The sequence below is a fragment of the Entelurus aequoreus genome, linkage group LG08 (genome assembly GCF_033978785.1).
Source record: "Entelurus aequoreus isolate RoL-2023_Sb linkage group LG08, RoL_Eaeq_v1.1, whole genome shotgun sequence".
NCBI lineage: Eukaryota > Metazoa > Chordata > Actinopteri > Syngnathiformes > Syngnathidae > Entelurus > Entelurus aequoreus.
In genome coordinates this window covers 11079392-11101304 of record NC_084738.1, presented here as the reverse complement: position 1 = coordinate 11101304, position 21913 = coordinate 11079392, and the positions used below count along the sequence as shown (strand labels likewise).

The 21913-nt window shown below is 38.0% G+C and overlaps 1 protein-coding gene across 2 annotated transcripts; it reads right to left on the bottom strand.

Annotated features, from left to right (window-relative positions):
* Positions 1–54: 54 nt before the first annotated feature.
* LOC133655399 (catechol O-methyltransferase domain-containing protein 1-like) lies at positions 55–18963 on the bottom strand. 2 transcript variants are annotated; one of them, XM_062055520.1, is made up of 7 exons: positions 18865–18963; positions 13490–13611; positions 13311–13416; positions 8682–8800; positions 8427–8481; positions 493–626; positions 55–412 (listed from the first exon to the last, which is right to left on the bottom strand). In XM_062055520.1, the coding sequence occupies exons 2-7, from the start codon at positions 13589–13591 to the stop codon at positions 260–262; spliced, it is 669 nt and encodes a 222-aa protein (XP_061911504.1). In that variant the 5' UTR covers positions 13592–13611; positions 18865–18963; the 3' UTR covers positions 55–259. The 2 variants fall into 2 exon arrangements, with proteins under 2 accessions (XP_061911504.1, XP_061911503.1); XM_062055519.1 differs by lacking the exon at positions 18865–18963 and adding an exon at positions 17921–18120.
* Positions 18964–21913: the final 2950 nt, after the last annotated feature.

Sequence of the window (21913 nt, the reverse complement as noted above, 5' to 3'; positions counted from 1 at the left end):
GTTAATTGAAGTTTTACGTAAAATATATTTTTAAAAAACTCAAAAAAGCATGTCTCAAGGTTTTGTAGAAATGTAATCCTAAACCAAAATACAAAAATATTTAAGACATCTCAGTTGTTTGGAGACATGCTTTTTGAGGCAATGTACTCTGCAGTTGAGTCAACGAAGGGAGGCAAAATGAAGTTAAAAAACCCCCTCAGTAGTTCATTCTATGGATTGTACTTCCTACAACTAAAAAAACACCATTGCACTGAAAGGACTACAATTTTACAGCCAGCGTGAGGCCGTCTCCTACAGTGAGCATGCTCAGATTGATTCGAGCATCTCGGTGCAGCTTCTTGTTCAGTTTGTCGATGGCAACCGTGTCCAGGTCATCGGCGGCTGGCTGCAGGACCCTGCCGCCCCAAAGCACCTGCACAAGCAGGAACGTGACACCCGTCATTTACTGCATGCTTTGACTTATTTAATTAAAAAACAACAACTTTATCTTACATTGTCGATGGCAATGATGCCTCCTTTTCTTATGAGCTTCAAGGACTTTTCATAGTAGGAGTCATAGTTCACCTTATCAGCATCAATGAAGACAAAGTCAAAAGTTTCAGCATCGCCAGCAGCCAAGAGGTCATCTGAAAAAAAAGACACTCAATTTCTTTCTTTCTTTCTTTTAGTTTATTTCGAACATGAACACACTTACAGCATAATTCATCACACAATTTCATATCATTTCACTTAACATCATGTCCGAAAAAGAGTAGGAAGAAGCAAAGCTTATTTAATCCTACCCCTTTCCCACTTCAGAGCGTTTACAATTATATTGAATAATTTACTGACCTTTTTTATATAATAAAATAACATCTGTGAATTAGTATACCCAACGGTTTTGTAATATATAATTAATTCAGTCATTAACATACTGAGATGAAGAATATCTTACTTTCAATAAGGTTGAAAGTATTTCTCATAATTCTTATTCTTTGTAATTTTCAATTCAAATCTCAAATGATTGTTTGGTCAAACCCCAGTGCCATTTTTAAATAGAACCAACATTCACACAACCTGTACAAAATGATATATAAGTGTGTGTATTAAAACAAAGCAATTGAACTACACAGAACACGCCACTTTATATGTGACGTCACCATCCCGCGACTGCGTTGAGCATTTGGCGCCATACTTGTTTCCGGAAGTCGAAAAAAAAGAAAAGCTTGCTCTTTTTGTTAAACGCCACGAAAAAAATACCCTCCTGTGAAGCCTCTAACCGAGTAGAACACCTCAAATTCAGGTAAAAAAACCCACTCAACTCTTTATTTTATCGAAAAAAAAATGCCGGGTGAAAATCTCAGAGGTAGCTATTAGCTTCGTAGCGCGCTAGCTAAGACTGATGTTAGGGAGACATCTTTTATTAGCTTTGTGTAATTGCATTTGAAAAAAAAAGCAACGATTGTCTGTTATCAGTTCATGCTTCCAAGTAGTACTTTTTAGAATAAATTGTCCCTAAATGTTAGATTGAAGGCAAGGAAACGTTACCAGACACTTAAATAGGCACACCTGTGCTAGCTAATTGGCTGTAACAAAGCAGCTGTGTATAGCTCCTGTATGTTGACGTCACTTGAAGTTGAAACTCCGTCAAACAGTACGGTTGGTATAATTGCAAAAAAATATTATCATTATGATAGAACGACACTGTCCTTTTAAATGTTGTGTGTGTGTGTGTGTGTATATATATATATATATATATATATATATATATATATATATATATATATATATATATATATATATGTATATGTATATATATATATTGTAGCGGCTGGCTACGGCGTGTTAGCCAATTACTTTGGCTGGGGGGCGGGACTTCCGGGGAGAAATAGGGAAGTGACGTTGATGATAAGAAAAGAGTGGAGCGAGAGGCACATTGGGGTGTGTTGTGTGGTTGTATTGCATCATGTGCAATAAAGACAAGACAAACTAAGAAGTTGTATGAGCCCACATTCCTGGAATATTACAATATATATATATTATCTGCCTTATTATATTGTGCATTTGTGTGTAAATAATCGGTTCCCCAACCTTTTTGAGCCCACAGACCTCATTAAAGAGGGTGGGCGGGTCCATCCAAAGACCGATACTATGATACCAATGGCAGGATTCATTCATTCATTATTTATTTATTTCAGGCAATGACATAAAAAAGTACAACGTTGACAACACATAATATAAATTAATATAGTGCAAAAGGTAATGTATAGTATGTAATGCATGATTGTCCAGTTTTGCCTGAAAGGGAGTAGGAAGAAGATAATTTATTTAATCCCACCCCCAGTTCTCCATTCAGTGATTATTCACACGAGTTTCACTGTTACTTTGTTCAAGGATTATAATACAGATGTTGTATCATAGTGGCATTACCACAGGTAACAATAATTATTACACTGTAACAATAATTTGTATCAACAATGTAAGATGTAGGATCAGTGCCACATCGATACTAGCGTGTTGAGATCGATATTTTTAAATTCTCCCTGTTTTTTGTATTTACGTCACTATCGTTATAATGTTTATATATTTATATATAGTCTACAAACTTCAGTGCATAAGTTATTGGACACCCACATGGTTTTAGGGGCTAAAAGCCAAAGGATTTGAATGAGAGCCAACCGTTATTTTGCTCAACTGACTTTATTTAGCTTAACAATTGGATGTAATTTAACGGGAGTAAGAACATTATTTTGTTGATTGCCATTATTTTTTTATAAATTGCTAAATTGTTCTAAGCTCTTTACTTTTTTAAAGAAACCAATGAATACAAATGACAGAGATAATTCAAAACAATGTTTGCCTTTATTTAATCACACACCAGTAGTTTGAAATGACACGGCATGCACCGCATCTTACTTTTGGCAAAATTCTAATTAGTAAAAATGTTAGTTTAGACCAGATATACATTTTACTTTTTATGTAATAATTTCCTCTGGGAGGCAATACTTCTGTCTTGAATAAAACTCTTCTGTAAACAAAAATGTAGCATTGCATGCAAATAATCTCCCACATTGAGATTAATAAAGTGCAAACTTAAAACTTTTGTCTTGAATAAAATATGCCTGGAAACAAATGTAGCATTGCACATCACATGCAAATAAATAAACTCCAATTAATCAATAGTTAATCAATTGTAATAAATTATTGAAATCTATAAAGTGCAAACTTAAAACCTGTTTTGAATGATGTACCTCCTGTAAATGAAAATGTAGTATTGTACATTGTATGCAAATAATCAAGTAGAACATTAGAATGACCGTATAATTTTAGTAAATGGCGAAAGGCAGGCTTTTCTTTTGTATGTGCACCACATCTTAGCAATGTGCTTTGTTTTCAGATGCCTGAATAAGTTTATTGTGCTGCTTCCTTTTTAAAACAAACTTTGCAGCGTGCAGTCAATTGTTCTTCACCTGTTGCCGCAAATCTAAACCACTGACAACACTTCTTTTTTTGGGATCAAGCGCCTCGCTCTTGTTTGCGTTAGCATTCGCTGTGTTTTGCTAGGTGTGTGAATCTCTGCTATGGAATTAAAGGCCTACTGAAAGCCACTACTACCGACCACGCAGTCTGATAGTTTATATATCAATGATGAAATCTTAACATTATAACACATGCCAATACGGCCGGGTTAACTTATAAAGTGACATTTTAAATTTGCCGCTAAACTTCCGGTTCGAAACGCCTCTGAGGATGACGTATGCGTGTGACGTAGCCCGGCGAACACGGGTATGCCTTCCACATTGAAGCCGATACGAAAAAGCTCTGTTTTCATTTCATAATTCCACAGTATTCTGGACATCTGTGTTCGTGAATCTGTTTCAATCATGTTCATTGCATTATGGAGAAGGAAGCCGAGCAAGCAAAGAAGAAAGTTGTCGGTGCGAAATGGACGTATTTTTCGAACGTAGTCAGCCACAACAGTACACAGCCGGCGCTTCTTTGTTTACATTCCCGAAAGATGCAGTCAAGATGGAAGAACTCGGATAACAGAGACTCTAACCAGGAGGCCTGTAGAGAACTGGGACAACACAGACTCTTACCAGGATTACTTTGATTTGGATGACAAAGACGCAGACGTGCTACTGTGAGTATGCAGCTTTGGCTTTTTTTTGCGTATGTACGTAACTTTTTTAAAATATATAAGCTTTATGAACCTTGGGTTAGGTGAATGGTCTTTTGGGCTGAGTGATTGTGTGTGTTGATCATGTGTTTGAATTGTATTGGCGTGTTCTATGGAGCTAGGAGCTAGCAGAGGAGCTAGGAGCTAGCATAACACGTACCGTACCGTACGTGCGCGTCACGTACGTAACTTTTTAAAAATATATAAGCTTTATGAACCTTGGGTTAGGTGAACGGTCTTTTGGGCTGAGTGATTGTGTGTGTTGATCGGGTGTTTGAATTGTATTGGCGTGTTCTATGGAGCTAGGAGCTAGCAGAGGAGCTAGGAGCTAGCATAACAAACACGCAGGTGTTATTATGCAGGATTAATTTGTGGCATATTAAATATAAGCCTGGTTGTGTTGTGGCTAATAGAGTATATATATGTCTTGTGTTTATTTACTGTTGTAGTCATTCCCAGCTGAATATCAGGTACCGTGAGTATGCAGCCTTGGCTGCTAAACATTCGATAACTTGACCGTATGTGCGCGTCACGTACGTAACTTTTTAAAAATATATAAGCTTTATGAACCTTGGGTTAGGTAAACGGTCTTTTGGGCTGAGTGATTGTGTGTGTTGATCAGGTGTTTGAATTGTATTGGCGTGTTCTATGGAGCTAGGAGCTAGCAGAGGAGCTAGGAGCTAGCATAACAAACACGCAGGTGTTTTTATGCAGGATTAATTTGTGGCATATTAAATATAAGCCTGGTTGTGTTGTGGCTAATAGAGTATATATATGTCTTGTGTTTATTTACTGTTGTAGTCATTCCCAGCTGAATATCAGGTCACCCCCGGCTCTCACAGCATCTTCCCTATCTGAATAGCTTCAACTCCCCACTAGTCCTTCACTTGCACTTTACTCATCCACAAATCTTTCATCCTCGCTCAAATTAATGGGGAAATTGTCGCTTTCTCGGTCCGAATCTCTCTCACTTCATGCGGCCATCATTGTAAACAATAGGGAACTTTGCGTATATGTTCAACTGACTACGTCACGCTACTTCCGGTAGGTGCAAGCCTTTTTTTTATCAGATACCAAAAGTTGCAATCTTTATCGTCGTTGTTCTATACTAAATCCTTTCAGCAAAAATATGGCAATATCGCGAAATGATCAAGTATGACACATAGAATAGATCTGCTATCCCCGTTTAAATAAAAAAAATTCATTTCAGTAGGCCTTTAAGGGGGAAGCTCCTGAGGGCAAAACATAGATTTTTTTTTTTTTTAGAGATGTCCGATAATATCGGCCGATAAATGCTTTAAAATGTAATATCGGAAATTATCGGTAAAGGTTTCAAAAAGTAAAATGTATGACTTTTTAAAACGCCGCTGTACGTGTACCGTAGGGAGAAGTACAGAGCGCCACTAAACCTTAAAGGCACTGCCTTTGTGTGCCGGCCTAATCACATAATACCTGCTGCTTTTTATACACAAAAGTGAATGCAAAGCATACTTGGTCAACAGCCATACAGGTCACACGGAGGGTTGCCGTATGAACAACTTTAACACTGTTACAAATATGCGCCACACTGTGAACCCACACCACAGAAGTAGAAGCGGTTAAAATTCGAGCCCTGTTATTGGGCTAGGAAGTTCTTAAAGGGGAACTGCACGTTTTTGGGAATTTTGTCTATTGTTCACAATCATTATGGGAGACAAGTAGACAAAAGTTTTTTGTTTTTTTCCCCCCGCTTTTTTAACATATAAAAATCGGCTTGTTCTAGGTGGCACACAATGCAGCTAATGTGAGCAATCGTTCTACCTCTAAATCACTTTAAAAATGCATTAAAAACGTCAACAATACTTCATTTATCTTACGTAACCTGTATAATAACCAAGCTGTAGCGGCATTGTTATTGTAAGAGTGAACACTGAGGAACTATTTTTCTATCGTAGTAACACATCGGCGTACGTTATTAGCCGTAACCGCTAACTACGGCAAGAGATAAGCTGGCTTCTACAACAACACGAACACGTTTGAGTTTGTAATGCAAAACACTGCGATAGGACACCATTTTGTACTGACTGAAAAACATGAACAATCATATTACAGTATCTGTAAAGTATTATTTCATGTTTTGTTTGTACACAGCTAGCCAGACGGCGTTTGGACTGAAGTTGTACTAACACGCATTACGTGCTGAGTGTCTCATGATCGATATTAAAGTGACTCACTCAAAAGACAGTTGTTCGTCTGGTCCAGCTGGCCGGGGACATTTCCTGTTGATTTTGGGTAAGCACGCCATTTATGTCGAAATAGCTTGTCTCCAAGCTATATATTTATAGCCTCAAAATCGCTTTTGCAGCACTACATTTAGCTTCAAAAGTATAAGGCTGTGAATCCTCATTTGTCCAAAAATTGTTGTTTTTGTTGTCTTGTTACCAAGTCTGCCACGATTAGAACACACACTCGTGTTTAATTCCAAGAAGTAGGAATACAAGTTGTTGCCAGAAGTCAGACATGCATTGCTATGGAAACAGTAATCAATGCCTGAAAGAAATCAGTTCCGGAAATTATTAAAATAATCAAAATAAGGTAAATATTGAACATCTAACATATTGTTATGAACGAGACTGTTACTACATTATATATATATATATATATACAGTGTTTCCCATAATCTGCCAAGATACCTGTGGCGGTGGAGGCGTGGCTATGGGCGTGGCCACCATGACATCATCGAGTAATTTGCATAATTTACTATAATGATATGATTTTCTCTAAAAAGGCTAAAAAAATGTATACTTACTAATTAATAATAACAGTTTTGTTTTAAACGTCCATCCATCCATCCATTTTACAGTATAATTACAACACTTTATGTACATATTTATATACAGATTTGAACAATAAGTTATTCACTGAAATATATTTATTAATTGTGGTTCTTACAAAAAATATATCTTATAAAAATATAAAAGCTAAAATGTCTGTTAAAGCTCTGCCCCTTTAATTAGTGCATAATAATAATAATTTAACTTTAGCCTACTACTACAACCATATTATTTACCAGCAACATAAAGTGAAACAGAGGCAGAGGTGTCCTGCCACAGTCAGTAACAAATAAACAGAAAACAGTAGTGGTTGTAGATAGACACAGAGCTTCATCAAACATCTCATCCACTGAACAAAGAGCTCCAAAAATCTTGATCCTACACTTCTCTTTTGTAAAGTAAATCTGAACAGCCGATATGGGCATCTACATCAACTATATGATTTGCCTAAGAAGCTGGACAGGACAAAAAAAAAAGAAAAAAAAAAGTATATATATTTGTGGCGGCCTTAATTCTTTCGTGGCGGGCCGCAACAAATAAATGAATGTGTGGGAAACACTGATATACTTGCAGTGTGTATACAAAACGTTGGAGGGTTTTGAAGTTGTTTTAGAGGACTTTGAAGGCTACAACGGTGACTCCCATTAGCCCCATCTTTCAAGTTTTTTATCATCTTTAAAATTGTAAAAAAAAAAAAAAGACGTGCGTTTTTGTCTCTTATAATGATTGTGAACGATAGGCAAAATTCCAAAAAAGTGCAGTTCACCTTTCAATGTATTGATCCAAGTTAGAGATGTCCGATAATATCGGCCTGCCGATATTATTGGCCGATAAATGCTTTAAAATGTAATATCGAAAATTATCGGTATCTTTTTTTTTTATTATCGGTATCGTTTTTTTTCTTTTCTTCTTTTAATTAAATCTACATTAAAAAACACAAGATACACTTACAATTAGTGCACCAACCCAAAAAACCTCCTTCCCCCAATTAAACTCATTCACACAAAAGGATTGTTTCTTTCTGTTATTAATATTCTGGTTCCTACATTATATATCAATATATATCCATACAGTCTGCAAGGGATACAGTCCGTAAGCACACATGATTGTGCGTGCTGCTGGTCCACTAATAGTACTAACCTTTAACAGTTAATTTTACTCATTTTCATTAATTACTAGTTTCTATGTAACTGTTTTTATATTGTTTTACTTTCTTTTTTATTCAAGAAAATGTTTTTAATTTATTTATCTTATTTTATCTTATAATTTTAAAAAAAAAGGACCTTATCTTCACCATACCTGGTTGTTCAAATTAGGCATAGTAATGTGTTAATTCCACGACTGTATATATCGGTATCGGTTGATATCGATATCGGTAATTAAGAGTTGGACAATATCGGATATCAGCAAAAAAGCCATTATCGGACATCCCTAATCCAAGTGCATAACTTTACCCAATGTGTTCAACGCCGGCTGAATGCGCAGATCAATCTTTTTCTCCACCCCTGCCTGCAAAGAAATCATCGTCATTTTTAGGATTATTGCACAAACAATGAGAAGTGGACAACAAGATGAACCTTTAAGGATTTCCAAAAAACCATGGGAAATTCATAAGCAGTCACTGGTAATGAATCGAGTTCTGCGTTCAGCAACATTTTGCAGCACATGACAATTAGTCTACTCCTAGTCAAATAGTGTTTTTGACGTACCTCTTTCCAGAAGGGTTTGCCCACATTGACAAAGTTTTCATCGATGTCGCACGCAACCACGACACCGTCCTCGGGCAGCGCCAAGGCCATGTTTAGCGTGTTGTACCCTGTGTACACTCCTACAACGTGAGAGATACTTATGTTTATTGATCGCCGCACATTGTAGTTTGAAAAACAAATAAGTCTCGTAATTGTTGGCTTTATTTGCAAGTTTATGTTCTCTCTTCCCATTAAATGTTTCTTCAGACAATGCACAAATAATGTTGTCCACACAACATTCTTGGCTGGCTTTATGACTTTATGGTGCAGACTAGCAGTGACACGCTCGATTTGCTTCGCCCAACTGGCGACACGCTTGGTCATGTTTTTGATCATTTCTTTGTTTAATTCAATGAATATCATCCACTTCTTCTCAGCACTGTCATTAAACCTCACTTTCTTCCGTCCCGTGGTTGGCAAACAGTTACGTCGATCTCTAGCTTTAAGCTAATGCTAGCGAGTAAGACGAGATGTTTTAGGCAGATCTTACAGGGTTCACTGTGGCATTTTCTACACCAACTAATGACTAACTCATATTTTTGCTTGTAACAAAAAGCATTACGATTAGCCAAGAGAAAAACACTCTTAAATAAACCTGCACAATTTTGAAAAAAAATGTAATTGCGATTTTTCTTTCCAAAATTGCATTTGCGATTTCCATATATTATACATAAAAATGCATAAAACAGCGAAAATAACGAGTGAAGAAAGACATGTTACTTTTAGACCAGTGGTTCTTAACCTTGTTGGCGGTACCGAACCCCACCAGTTTCATATGCGCATTCACCGAACCTTTTTTTAGTGAAAAATAAAATGTTTTTTTTCAAATTCAAGACAAAATGTTTTTGGTAACACTTTAGTATGGGAAACATATTCTAAGTAACAAAGACTTAATTTAGAGTTTTTTGGACACCAGGGGAACATATTCTAAGTAACAAAACCTTAATTTAGAGTTATTTGGTTAGGGTTAGGGTTAGAGGGTTAGGGTTATAATGAGGCCATGCCGAATAAGGCATTAATAAGTACTTAATAATGACTAGTTAAGAGCCAATATGTTACTAATTTGCATGTTAACAAGAAACTAATTAATGGTGAATATGTTCCCCATACTAAAGTGTTACCATGTTTTTATACTGGTGCGCAAAATGAACCGTGCATGAACATCACCTTGCTCAAAGAACAAAACCAACACAGTGCATAAACTCACGACAAATTACACACCTGTAAATCAGTCTGACTTCTGCTGTTGCCGTATCCTTAATACGCCGATAGGGAGAAGTTTTTATTTACACGATGAGTCGGGTGTGTCTTGACCTCCGCCGAACCCCTGAGCCCGACTCACCGAACCCAGGTTAAGAACCACTGTTTTAGACTGTCAATTGACGTAATCTTGTCTCAAGGTGCTACACATTACAACAATACGCAGTAATTGACTTTATAAAATATTTGGCTTTTTGCATAGACTCAAGAGCTTTTGTCTACAGCATGCTCTTAAACTGAAGAAAATAACCGATAAACTATAGTGTTTATAATGTTATGTAATCATAGTATATAATAATAATGCAAGTAACCATTTAAAAGAAAATACGCTTTTATTCCTCATTGCTGTAGACTTGCTTACCATTGCACTGTAATTGTAAGGTAAATAACTTTATCGTAAAGAAATAAACAAAAATAAAAAGGACTCATTTATGTAAGCAAAAAATGTACCTTAAATAAATATTGAATATCTATCTTAAAGTGCATTTTGGTTGGACGTTCTCTTTTTGTTTGTTGTCATCACGGCATTCTCGCTTGTTCGTCCATGTTGATGGGCTCATATTGCCCATCCGATTTGAAGCTGAAATATTCCCACAACGGGACATTTGGCTTTTTTTCTTCTTAATTTTTGTTACTTTGCAACACTTGGCACTGGCGAGTCGCATGGCTCTCGTGTTGCCTGTGTGCGCGAGCTCGCTGAGTCGCTCACCGAGACAAAGATTGTGAATGACTGGATAGAGCGTTAGTTAATTCTACTGTCAAGTAAACACGTTCAGGTGCTGAGAGCGATGCACAGAGTGAGACGTCTTTCTCCCTGTTTGAAGCGAGAGATGAAGAAACGCTAGGCTCAACAATTCTGAATGACGAACATGTCTGTCACTCAAATGCTGGTGACGGCGGAGAAAAAAAAATTCAGCATCCTGCGGTTATGTAATGGCACTAAATACAACCTCAATGTCTTTTTGGTGTCAATTAATCGTGCAGCCCTACTCCTAAGTTGAGGTACAGTGTCACTGTATTATATTGTAATATACACTATATATAGTGTGTGAATGTTGTCTGTCTATCTGTGTTGGCCCTGCGATGAGGGGGCGAATTGTCCAGGGTGTACCCCGCTTTCCGCCCGAATGCAGCTGAGATAGGCTCCAGCACCCCCCGCGACCCCAAAAGGGACAAGCGGTAGAAAATGGATGGATGGATATATACAGTGCCATGAAAAAGTATTTGCCTACTTCTCAAATTCGTATTTTTTTGTATCATTTCTCCATTTTAATGTTTGAGATCAATACATTTAAATATCAGACAAAGATAACCCAAGTAAACATAAAATGCAGTTTTAAGGTGGTGATTATACCAATAAAGAAAAAAAAACTATTCAAAGCTACCTAGTACTGTGTGGAAAAAGTAATTGCTCTCTAACCTTAACTCATTGGGCCAAACTCAGCAGCAACTGGCAATGAGTCTTTCACATCTCTGTGGAGATATGTTGACCCACTCCTCCTTGAAGATTTGTTTTAATTCAGTAACACTGGAGGGTTTTCAAGCATGAACGGCAATGTTATGGTCATGCAACAGCATTTCAATCGAATTCAAGTCCGGACTTTAACTAACCACTCCGAAAAACCTTCATTTGTTTTTTTAAGCCGTTCTGAAGTTGACTCACTGGTGTGTTTTGAGGTTCTTGAGGTCACAAACTGATGGCCGAATATTCTCCTTCAGGATTTTCTGGTAACGAGCAAAAGTCATGGTTTCTATCGATTATGGCAAGTTGTGTAGGTCCTGAAGCAGCAAAGCAGCCCCAGACCATCACACTACCACCACCGTTTGACTGTTGCTATGTTTTTTCCCCTAAAATGCTATGTTACATTTACGCCAAATGTAACAAGACACACAACTTCCAAAAACGTACGTCTCGTCAGGCCATAGAATATTTTCCCAAAAGTCTTGGGAAACATTCAGATGTTTTGCAAAAGTAAGACGAGCCTTCAGCAGTGGTGTTCGCCTCGGAACTCTGCCATGGATGCCATTTTTGCCTCGTCTCTTCCGAATGGTTGAGTCATGAACACTGACTTATCTGAGGCCAGGCATTTTTTAAGATGTTGTCCTGGGTTCCTTTGTGACCTAGTCGTCGCTGTGCTCTTGGGTCATTTTTGTAGGCCGTCCACTTCTAGTACGGTTTACCACTGTTCCATGTTTTCTCCATTTGTGGATAATGGCTCTCAACGCAGTTCGCTGGAGTCCTAAAGCTTTAGAAATGACTTTGTAACCCTTTCTGGACTGATCGATGTCAATTACTTTATTGTTCATCTGTTCTTGAAGTACTTTGGATCCTGTCATTTTGTTGCAGCTTTTTGAGATCTTTTGGCCGACTTAATTTTGTTAGACTAATTGAACAGGTTTGGAGGTAATCAGGTTTGCGTGTGCTCAGTGAAACTGAACTCAGACTTCCAAAATGTTTTATTAGCCATAGATAATTCATGATTTAATAAAGGGGCGCAATTAATATTTTACATAGGTTTGGATATATTTTTTCCCCTTAAAACATTAAATCATTTAAAATCTGCATTTTCTGTTTATTTTGGTTATCTTAGACTTAAACTTAGACTTCCTTTTTATTGTCATTCAAATTTGAACTTTACAGTACAGATAAGAACACATTTTCGTTGCATTAGCTCATGGTAGTGCAGGATAAAAGAGCAATAAGGTGCAGATATAAATAAATAGATTACTGTACAGATAAATATATTGCACTTTTGCATATGCATCCACGTTTATGGATGTATGTTATATTGTCTTTATATTCCAGCCAGTTAATCAATTTTTGAGGGGAATTGAGGGGATTCTTTGTTAAACATTTAAATTTGTTTGATGGTCTTAAACATTTAAGTGGGGAATATGTTAAAACAAGAACTTGAGAAGGGGGAAATACTTATTCACGGCACCGTATTCAGTATATTTTTCAACCCATATTTAATTATTTGTGTGGAAAAAAGAATCTTCCCTTTCTTTAAATGCTCTAAACTCCAGTTTCCATGTCAGATGGAGGAAAAGGATGCCGCCAGGAGGAGTTAGTCGTGCCTCGGGTGGAGGCAGAGTAGCCCAACTCTCCATCACCTCTGCTGCTCGCAAAACGCCATTTATCAACAATCTAATTATAATGCATTTGTTGCCACTTAATTAAACCCTTTCACCCCTAATTGGCACTTGATTAAATGAATGCTTCTGGCACTATTTAAGGACATACTATTCCTATTTAAGAAAGAGAGCTTTTAAGTATGTAATGGTGAGTGAGTCCTTTTAGCAGCAAAAATGATGGAATTGTGACGTTACCGATCTCTATGGCCTTCTTGGATTTGATCAGCCTGACCAAGTTGGCCATGAACTGCGACTGCTCACAGGCCACCATCATACGGTTGCCGTTGTGCGCCAGTGTCGTCTGAAAGCACAAACGCACATGTCATAAAACGCGATCATGTCTGATATAGATAATAATAATAAAACCTGCTCACCTCTCTGAGTTTGGCCAAGGCGGGATGCTCCCTCATGGAGTGACGGAGGACGTACTGCATCAGCGGGTTGTTTTTGCCGCCGCAGTGACTTTTGGAGATCATTCTGAACGGTTTTCTTTTCACTGAAGGCCAGAAATGAACGATAACATGCTCAGAAAGGGCAATACATTGGAAAAGTGGAGTGGAAGTGGACGTTGACTAGGGCAGTGTTTTTCAACCACTGTGCCGCAGCACATTAGTGTCCCGTGAGATACAGTCTGGTGTGCCGTGGGAGATTATCTAATTTCACCTATTTGGGTTAAAAATATTTTTTGCAAACCAGTGATTATAGTCTGCAAATTATGTGTTGTTGTTGAGTGTCTGGGCTGTCTAGAGATCGGCAGAGTAACCGTGTAATACTCTTCCATATCAGTAGGTGGCAGCAGGTAACTAATTGCTTTGTAGATGTCGCGAACATGGTTTTTCATGATCACAATATGCGGGAGGCAGCGTGTAAGTAAAATGGTATCTAATGCTTAAACCAAAAATAAACAAAAGGCGAGTGCCCCTAAGAAAAGGCATTGAAACTTAGGGAAGGCTATGCAAAACAAAGCTAAAACTGAACTGGCTACAAAGTAAACAAAAACAGAATGCTGGACGACAGCAAAGACTTACAGCGTGTGGAGCAGACGGCGTCCACAAATCACATCCGTACATGACATGACAATCAACAACAAAATAGGAGCGCAAGACAAGAACTAAAACACTACACACAGAAAAACACCAAAAAAACCTCAAAATAAGTCACGGCGTGATGTGACAGGTGGTGACAGTACACCTACTTTGAGACAAGAGCTATAGTGATGCATGCTTGGTTATGGTTTGAATTCATATCCAACAATTGCGAGAACGACTTTTTATTGTCAATATCGGCTGCTGAGTTTAATTTTTTTATGTTTTCTGCTGGTGGTGTGCCTCTGGGTTTTTTCAATGAAAAAAATGTGCCTTGGCTCAAAAAAGGTTGAAAAACACTGGACGAGGGAAACTTTGTTGCAACTAGTAGCAAATATTATCTTATAGGTGCCCTATCTTGCAGAATGTAATTTTTTTGACGCCAGCAGTCAGAAGTTCCGGGTTTTCATTCCATCATGACAGGAAGAAAAAAGCTTCTTCCTCATGGACATGTTAACACCTCTGACCCGCCCCTAGGTAGATCTATGTGTCTACGCCCACCGCACGCTTCGCTACACATCTTAAAATAAAGCCCTGCCTACTTGTATCAGCTGAAAGTGTGATCTTTTGTCTCTCCAGCAAACTAGCATGATGTCGCTGGTAAAATGTGATTTGTAACGCTGGCGCAGTAGCTCACATACATTGCATCCCAAAAGTATTCAAAGCGCTTCACTTTTTCCACATTTTGTTATGTTAGAGCAGGGGTAGGGAACCTATGGCTCTAGAGCCAGATGTGGCTCTTTTGATGACTGCATCTGGCTCTCAGATAAATCTTAGCTTACATTGCTTAACACGATAAGTAATGAATAATTCCGCTGGTAATCACAGTGTTAAAAATAACGTACAAAATATAAAACATTCTCATGCATTTTAATCCATCCATCCGTTTTTTACCACACCCGTTCAAGAAGTCGCATTAATGGTAAGAAGTATTTTATTTATTATTGGTTAGCTTCTGAATAACAATGTTATTAAAAAGAATAAGAGACTTATTATACTCTAAAAATGTTGGTCTTACTTAAAAATGCATGCATTTAGTTGTATTCAGTGTTAAAAAATATTATATGGTTCTCACGGAAATACATTTTAAAATATTTGACTTTCATGGCTCTCTCAGCCAAAAAGGTTCCCGACCCCTGTGTTAGAGCCTCATTTCAAAATGGAATAAATACATTTTGTCCTCAAAATTCCACACAAAATAACCGACAAAGTATTTTTATTTTTTTAAATCTTTTTCAAATATACAGTACAGGCCAAAAGTTTGGACACACCTTCTCATTCAATGCATTTTCTTTATTTTCATGACTATTTACAATGTAGATTGTCACTGAAGGCATCAAAACTATGAATGAACACACGTGGAGTTATGTACTTAACATAAAAAGGTGAAATAACTGAAAACATGTTTTATATTCTAGTTTCTTCAAAATAGCCACCCTTTGCTCTGATTACTTTTTCGCACACACTTGGCATTCTCTTAATGAGCTTCAAGAGGTAGTCACCTGAAATGGTTTTCACTTCACAGGTGTGCTTGAAGCTCGTGGAGAGAATGCCAAGAGTGTGCAAAGCAGTAATCAGTGCAAAGGGTGGCTATTTTGAAGAAACTAGAATATAAAACATGTTTTCAGTTATTTCACCTTTATTTTGTTGAGTACATAACTCCACATGTGTTCATTCATAGTTTTGATGCCTTCAGTGACAATCTACAATGTAAATAGTCATGAAAATAAAGAAAAAGTGGGCTCATGGGCATCCTTCCTTCAAAAAAAACTTGAGCCTGTAATTGCTGCCAAAGGTGCATCAACAAAGTAGTGGGCAAAAGCTGTGAATACTTATGTGCATGTGATTTTTAATTTTTTTTAAATGTGTAAAATTTTTGTCCTCTCGTCCCGCTCTTTAACGTTACGTTGTTGTATGTAATGAGTCGTGTCGATTTTGTCGTTACAATATATACATTAAAAAAAAGGAATACAGTCGAGCCATTTTTTGGAGTCAGAAAAGGCGTGGTGGAAAACGGCTCATTAGCATTAAAGCTACAGACACACGAAACCAACATACTGTACGTACAGTAATTTTATACCGGCAAAACTCCAGCATCATGACCCGATGACGTGCCTTTACTGTTGTCAGGTCCAATACTATTGTATTGTGGGTCCTGATAATTATTTAGTCATTTATTGTATAATATGGGACCTTTGTCATTCTTTATAGGTGTGGCGGTATAACTCGGTTGGTGGAGGGGCCGTGCCAGCAACTTGAGGGTTCCAAGTTCGATCCCCGCTTCCACCATCCTAGTCACTGCCGTTGTGTCCTTGGGCAAGACACTATACCCACCTGCTCCCAGTGCCACCCACACTGGTTTAAATGTCATTTAGATATTGGGTTTCACTATGTAAAAGCGCTCTGAGTCACTAGAGAAAAGCGCTATATAAATATACTTCACTTCACTTATGTGAAGTGAAGCATACATCAGTTTCAGTTTATTTTGAACATGCATACGATTGTATACAATGTAATGCATCACATATTTCCAGTTGTTTCATTACAGCACGTCCGAAAAGGAATAGGGAGAAGCTGAGCTTATTTAAGCTTACCCCTTTTCACACCATAGCAATTTTATCCAATTTCCTTGTTCTCTGTAACAGAATAGTGAATAAATAAATATAGCATAGTACCGTATTTTTCAGAGTATAAGTCGCACCGGCCGAAAATGCATAATAAAGAAGGAAAAAAACATATATAAGTCACATTGGAGTATAAGTCGCATTTTTGGGGGAAATTTATTTGATAAAAGCCAACACCAAGAATAGACATTTGAAAGGCAATTTAAAATAAATAAAGAATAGTGAACAACAGGCTGAATAAGTGTACGTTACATGACGCATAAATAACCAACTGAGAACGTGCCTGGTATGTTAACGTCACATATTATGGTAAGAGTCATTCAAATAACTATAACAATAATATAATATACCTGTATATATAATAATAACTCATGCTATACGTTTACCAAACAATCTGTCACTCCTAATCGCTAAATCCCATGAAATCTTATACGTCTAGTCTCTTACGTGAATGAGCTAAATAATATTATTTGATATTTTACGCTAATGTGTTTAATAATTTCACACATAAGTCGCTCCTGAGTATAAGTCGCACCCCCAGCCAAACTATGACAAAAACTGCGACTTATAGTCTGAAAAATACAGTAAGTAAACACATATTAAATACATAGATAATGTTTATCCACCCCCCAAAAAATAAAATAAAATATATATTTAAAAATAATAATAATTTAAAAAATATATATATATAGAGCAAACATAGGTTGATTGGCAACTCTAAATTGGCCCTAGTGTGTGAATGTGAGTGTGAATGTTGTCTGTCTATCTGTGTTGGCCCTGCGATGAGGTGGCGACTTGTCCAGGGTGTACCCCGACTTCCGCCCGATTGTTGCTGAGATAGGCTCCAGCGACCCCGATGGGAATAAGCGGTAGTAAATGGATGGATGGACATTATGGTTACTTTGTTTTTTTTTTTACATGCATTCTTCCTCTCCAATAAGTTATTAACTACTCATACCGCATTCAAATGTGACATCGTTCTTGTTCAACTATACATTGTGCGCATAATCAATAGTGACGCTCTCTTGTAAGCTAATAAGCACAATAGCACTTCAAGCAGTAGTGGTCAAAAAATAGCAAAAGTGTCTGTCCTTACTGAGAAAATAGCCCGCTACGAAAATGAATCCCAACGTGACAGATCCAGCCAGCGCTTCTTTGGATATGTTCCGAAAAGACATGTTTTGGTTTTTTTTAATTGGAGTATAATCAAAAATGACCTGAGCGGATCATGCGAGGCTTCACTGGAATGACGTCACCAAGAGTCGCCACACATGTGGCCGCCTCTTTACCGTAACTGCGCGAATAGAGGCGACGCGTAAAAAAAAAAAAAAAGCCAGCACATCACCATGACTTGACAACGACCGCTGTCACGCCAAATGTCTTCCCTCTACAAAAACCTTCCCTCCCCCATTTACTTCCGTGGTCATGTTTCCTTTTACGTCATTGACAGCGATCGATAGCACTTCGGCTTTGACTGCCCGTCGCTGGAAGGATACTTCGTCTTTGACAGCTGCTGGAATCTGAAGAAATCGATTATTGCTGTTTTTTTGTACAGGCGCGAAACAGGACAGTCGCGTGCAGGTAAAGGACCCCCAGCAACTTTGTGATTTTATTGGACGCAGCCCCGGAAGTAAACGGGGGAGGGAAGGTTTTTGTAGAGGGAAGACATTTGGCGTGACACCGCCCTACCATTTAAAAATAAAAAAACACGTTAGAAGCCGCCGCTACGTGCATTTTAAATTAGCCGACAAACTGTTAACGCTGTGTTAACGTTAAGGGGTAGCCCCTAGGAATGACGTCAGTATTAGTTATGTGGGACCTGTTACCGTACTGCTGCGTAAAGAGGCACAGCTTGTTCTCACCTTACCATAACAACTTTTATTTTTTTTGCAACGAAATAGCGCGAATGTATGATCAGAGTTGGCGCAACTGAACGAGTTCTCAATGTGCTCCCGCAGTACGGGGACATTTGTGGTATAAACAAACGCCGAACAAATAAACAGAAGCATCCTTGATAGTGATAATAGCCACCTTTTTTACCTTCTACTCGTTGTGTAGCAGGGATTTGCTGGCCTCTCTGAATTCCAGCCCTCTAGTGAACCTCGACAAACATCAACAAGGCTGTGTGGTCACATGACAAGCACCGTTAAAGCGCCAGCATTTTAGTTATATAACATTTTTATACTCCTAAACGTTGATTTGTGCACATATATTTAGTGGTTACATTGTTTATTTCAAAGCCACATAGATGTAAACATAGCTGAGATTGTTTTTTTTTTAAAGAAGAAAAGCCTGTTTTTTTGTATGCACCGAGATGCAATAAAGGTGTTTATCCACTAGGTGGCAGTGTTGTTTCTTCAATGAAATCGTTTGTAAATCCAATGAAGGAATGACAGTGACAATATTAACACCCACTGGCCACATTTGGCATATTCTTACCACTAAAATTACATCAATACAAACGTTCTAAAAACTTAAATTTAATTAAAAATTTTGCATTTTCTTTTATTTAACCAGGTAAAAATGTATTGAGGTGAAAATCTCCTTTACAAGGCCAGCAAAAATACATATAACAACAACAAACACAGTAGCAGTCACACACTATAGTTAAAAGCACAAATAACTTACAACATAAACACAAAAACATGCAATAGGTAAAAGAAAATGTTTCAATAAAAACAAGTACAGTGCCCAATAGAAACAGCTTCTCAATCTTTTAAAATAGCCTGAAATTAAATGTTTTTTAATGGTTGTCTGCAGTGGTGCACACTCCTACAGAATCATACTGAGGGATGTGTTTTGACCCTCTGAAGGAGCCAATCAAGATAATGTCTGCTCTCTGCTTCCCAGGCTGTCCAAACAGGAGTGGAGGATGTCGCCGAGGTGTGGCGCTGGCCTCAGGACGAGTGAGCCTCTCGTCTGCAGAGAAACACCCACACGACGTGTTCTGGTATGTCACAATAATGTCTAACACTGTTGGCATGATTTGATTTTATAGACCGGCACACTCTGGTCTACTGTGTGTATTCTACTTTTTATGAGGTCACATGCCCGTGCAGGCTTTTTATGCTTTGGAAACGTGTCAGGCCACATTGCCATATCCTGTTTGATCACCTCTCGCAGGAAATGTTATAAAATAAAATACTTTTTTTAGCCAACGGCAGAACATTTGACCGGTGTTATTATTGCAAATGCTAAAATAACACAGCCATTCGTTTGTGCTCGTTTGTACCGTGAAACATTTTAGTTTCTACTGTTACATTTTTTTTTAAGCTATTCTGAAATACATTTTCTGACTACTGATGTCATCAAGCCCATCTCCTCAAACTTGTCCAATTTGTTTGTGCTAAAAGTAAAAGTAATTTCCAGTAGCATGAAATCTCGTACCTAACATCGAGTATTTTGCCCCATGTGTACCACAAAAACGATAATGATTTAGATTTAGACTTAAAACAAACTTTAATGATCCACAAGGGAAATTGCTCCACACAGTAGCTCAGTTACAAAGGATGGGAAGGATGAGGATAGAAAATATAATGCACACCCATCCATCCATCTTCTTCCGCTTATCCGAGGTCGGGTCACGGGGGCAGCAGCCTAAGCAGGGAAGCCCAGACTTCCCTCTCCCCAGCCACTTCGTCCAGCTCCTCCCGGGGGATCCCGAGGCGTTCCCAGGCCAGCCGGGAGACATAGTCTTCCCAACGTGTCCTGGGTCTTCCCCGTGGCCTCCTACCGGTCCGACGTGCCCTAAACACCTCCCTAGAAAGGCGTTCGGGTGGCATCCTGACCAGATGCCCGAACCACCTCATCTGGCTCCTCTCGATGTGGAGGAGCAGCGGCTTTAGTTTGAGCCCCTCCCGGATGACAGAGCTTCTCACCCTATTTCAAGGGCACAAAAAGAGGGCGAAAACCAAATGCATACATTTTTTAAAGTGAATAGGACAGTGATTCTTAAACAGTGGTAAGCGGGCTCAATCTAGTGGTGAGCCCCCCCCAAAAAAATCTCTTAAAATACAGTGTTTTATTTACTATATTCAAACAGTGTTACTGTGTGTAATGTTACAGTTGCCAAAATACTAAATATACTTGTTAAATACGACCTCTGCCTTGTTTTTGATGAAAACTTGGACCTACTATGCTACTGTATTTCAATGTCGGTCATTATGGTGGTACTTGTAGAGCCAAGTGTTTTTTGTGGTGGTATTTCTTAAAACACAATTTGAGAACCACTGGTTATACAGTATATATTTATAGGATATAAAAAGAGTAGGTTATACATTATTTCAATAGGAATACTGTAGATTTAAATTAGAATATAATAAGTATATATGGGGGAGTTGATTTTTGGACAAGTCTTCACATCCTTTTGATTAAAACATTGGTTATGTATAGGGCTGGGCGATTGGGCCGAAAACTATATTATGATATACGTTTTTTTATATTGATCAATATCGATAATTATTGATACTGTTTATGACTTATTTAAGCCTACTAGTAAATACAGTAACACAATTTCTAACTTACCAAGGGTGCGATTTATCAGTGGAGAGAGTGTCTGGTAGCCAGGTCGGATGAGCGCGGCTAAGGTACCGTATTTTCCGGATTATAAGGCGCACTTAAAATCCTTTTTTCCCCTCAAAACTCGACATTGCGCCTTATAACCCGGTGCGCCTTATGTACGGAATAATTCTGGTTTTGCTCACCGACCTCGCAGCAATTTTATTTGGTACATGATGTAATAAGTGTGACCAGTAGATGGCAGTCAAACATCAGAGATGCGTTGTAAGAGGTATGATGGCAATATGACTCAAGTAAACAACACCAATATTTTATATGTTCCATTGAAAATATAGAACATTTCACAAAGTGCTCAAAAATCTATCAAAATGTTTTAGTATGACTTTGGTAAGCTATGAAGCCGCACCGCTTGGTGGATTGTCTGCGCATTAAACATAGGAGTATTATTATGGTGTGTGTATAAGGTAAGACATATTATCTGGAGTTTTGTTTCGCAATATTATGCAAAAGGAACTTTTCTTATCTTTTGGTACCTGCTGATCTGTATTTGAGATCTGCATCAATCCTGAAA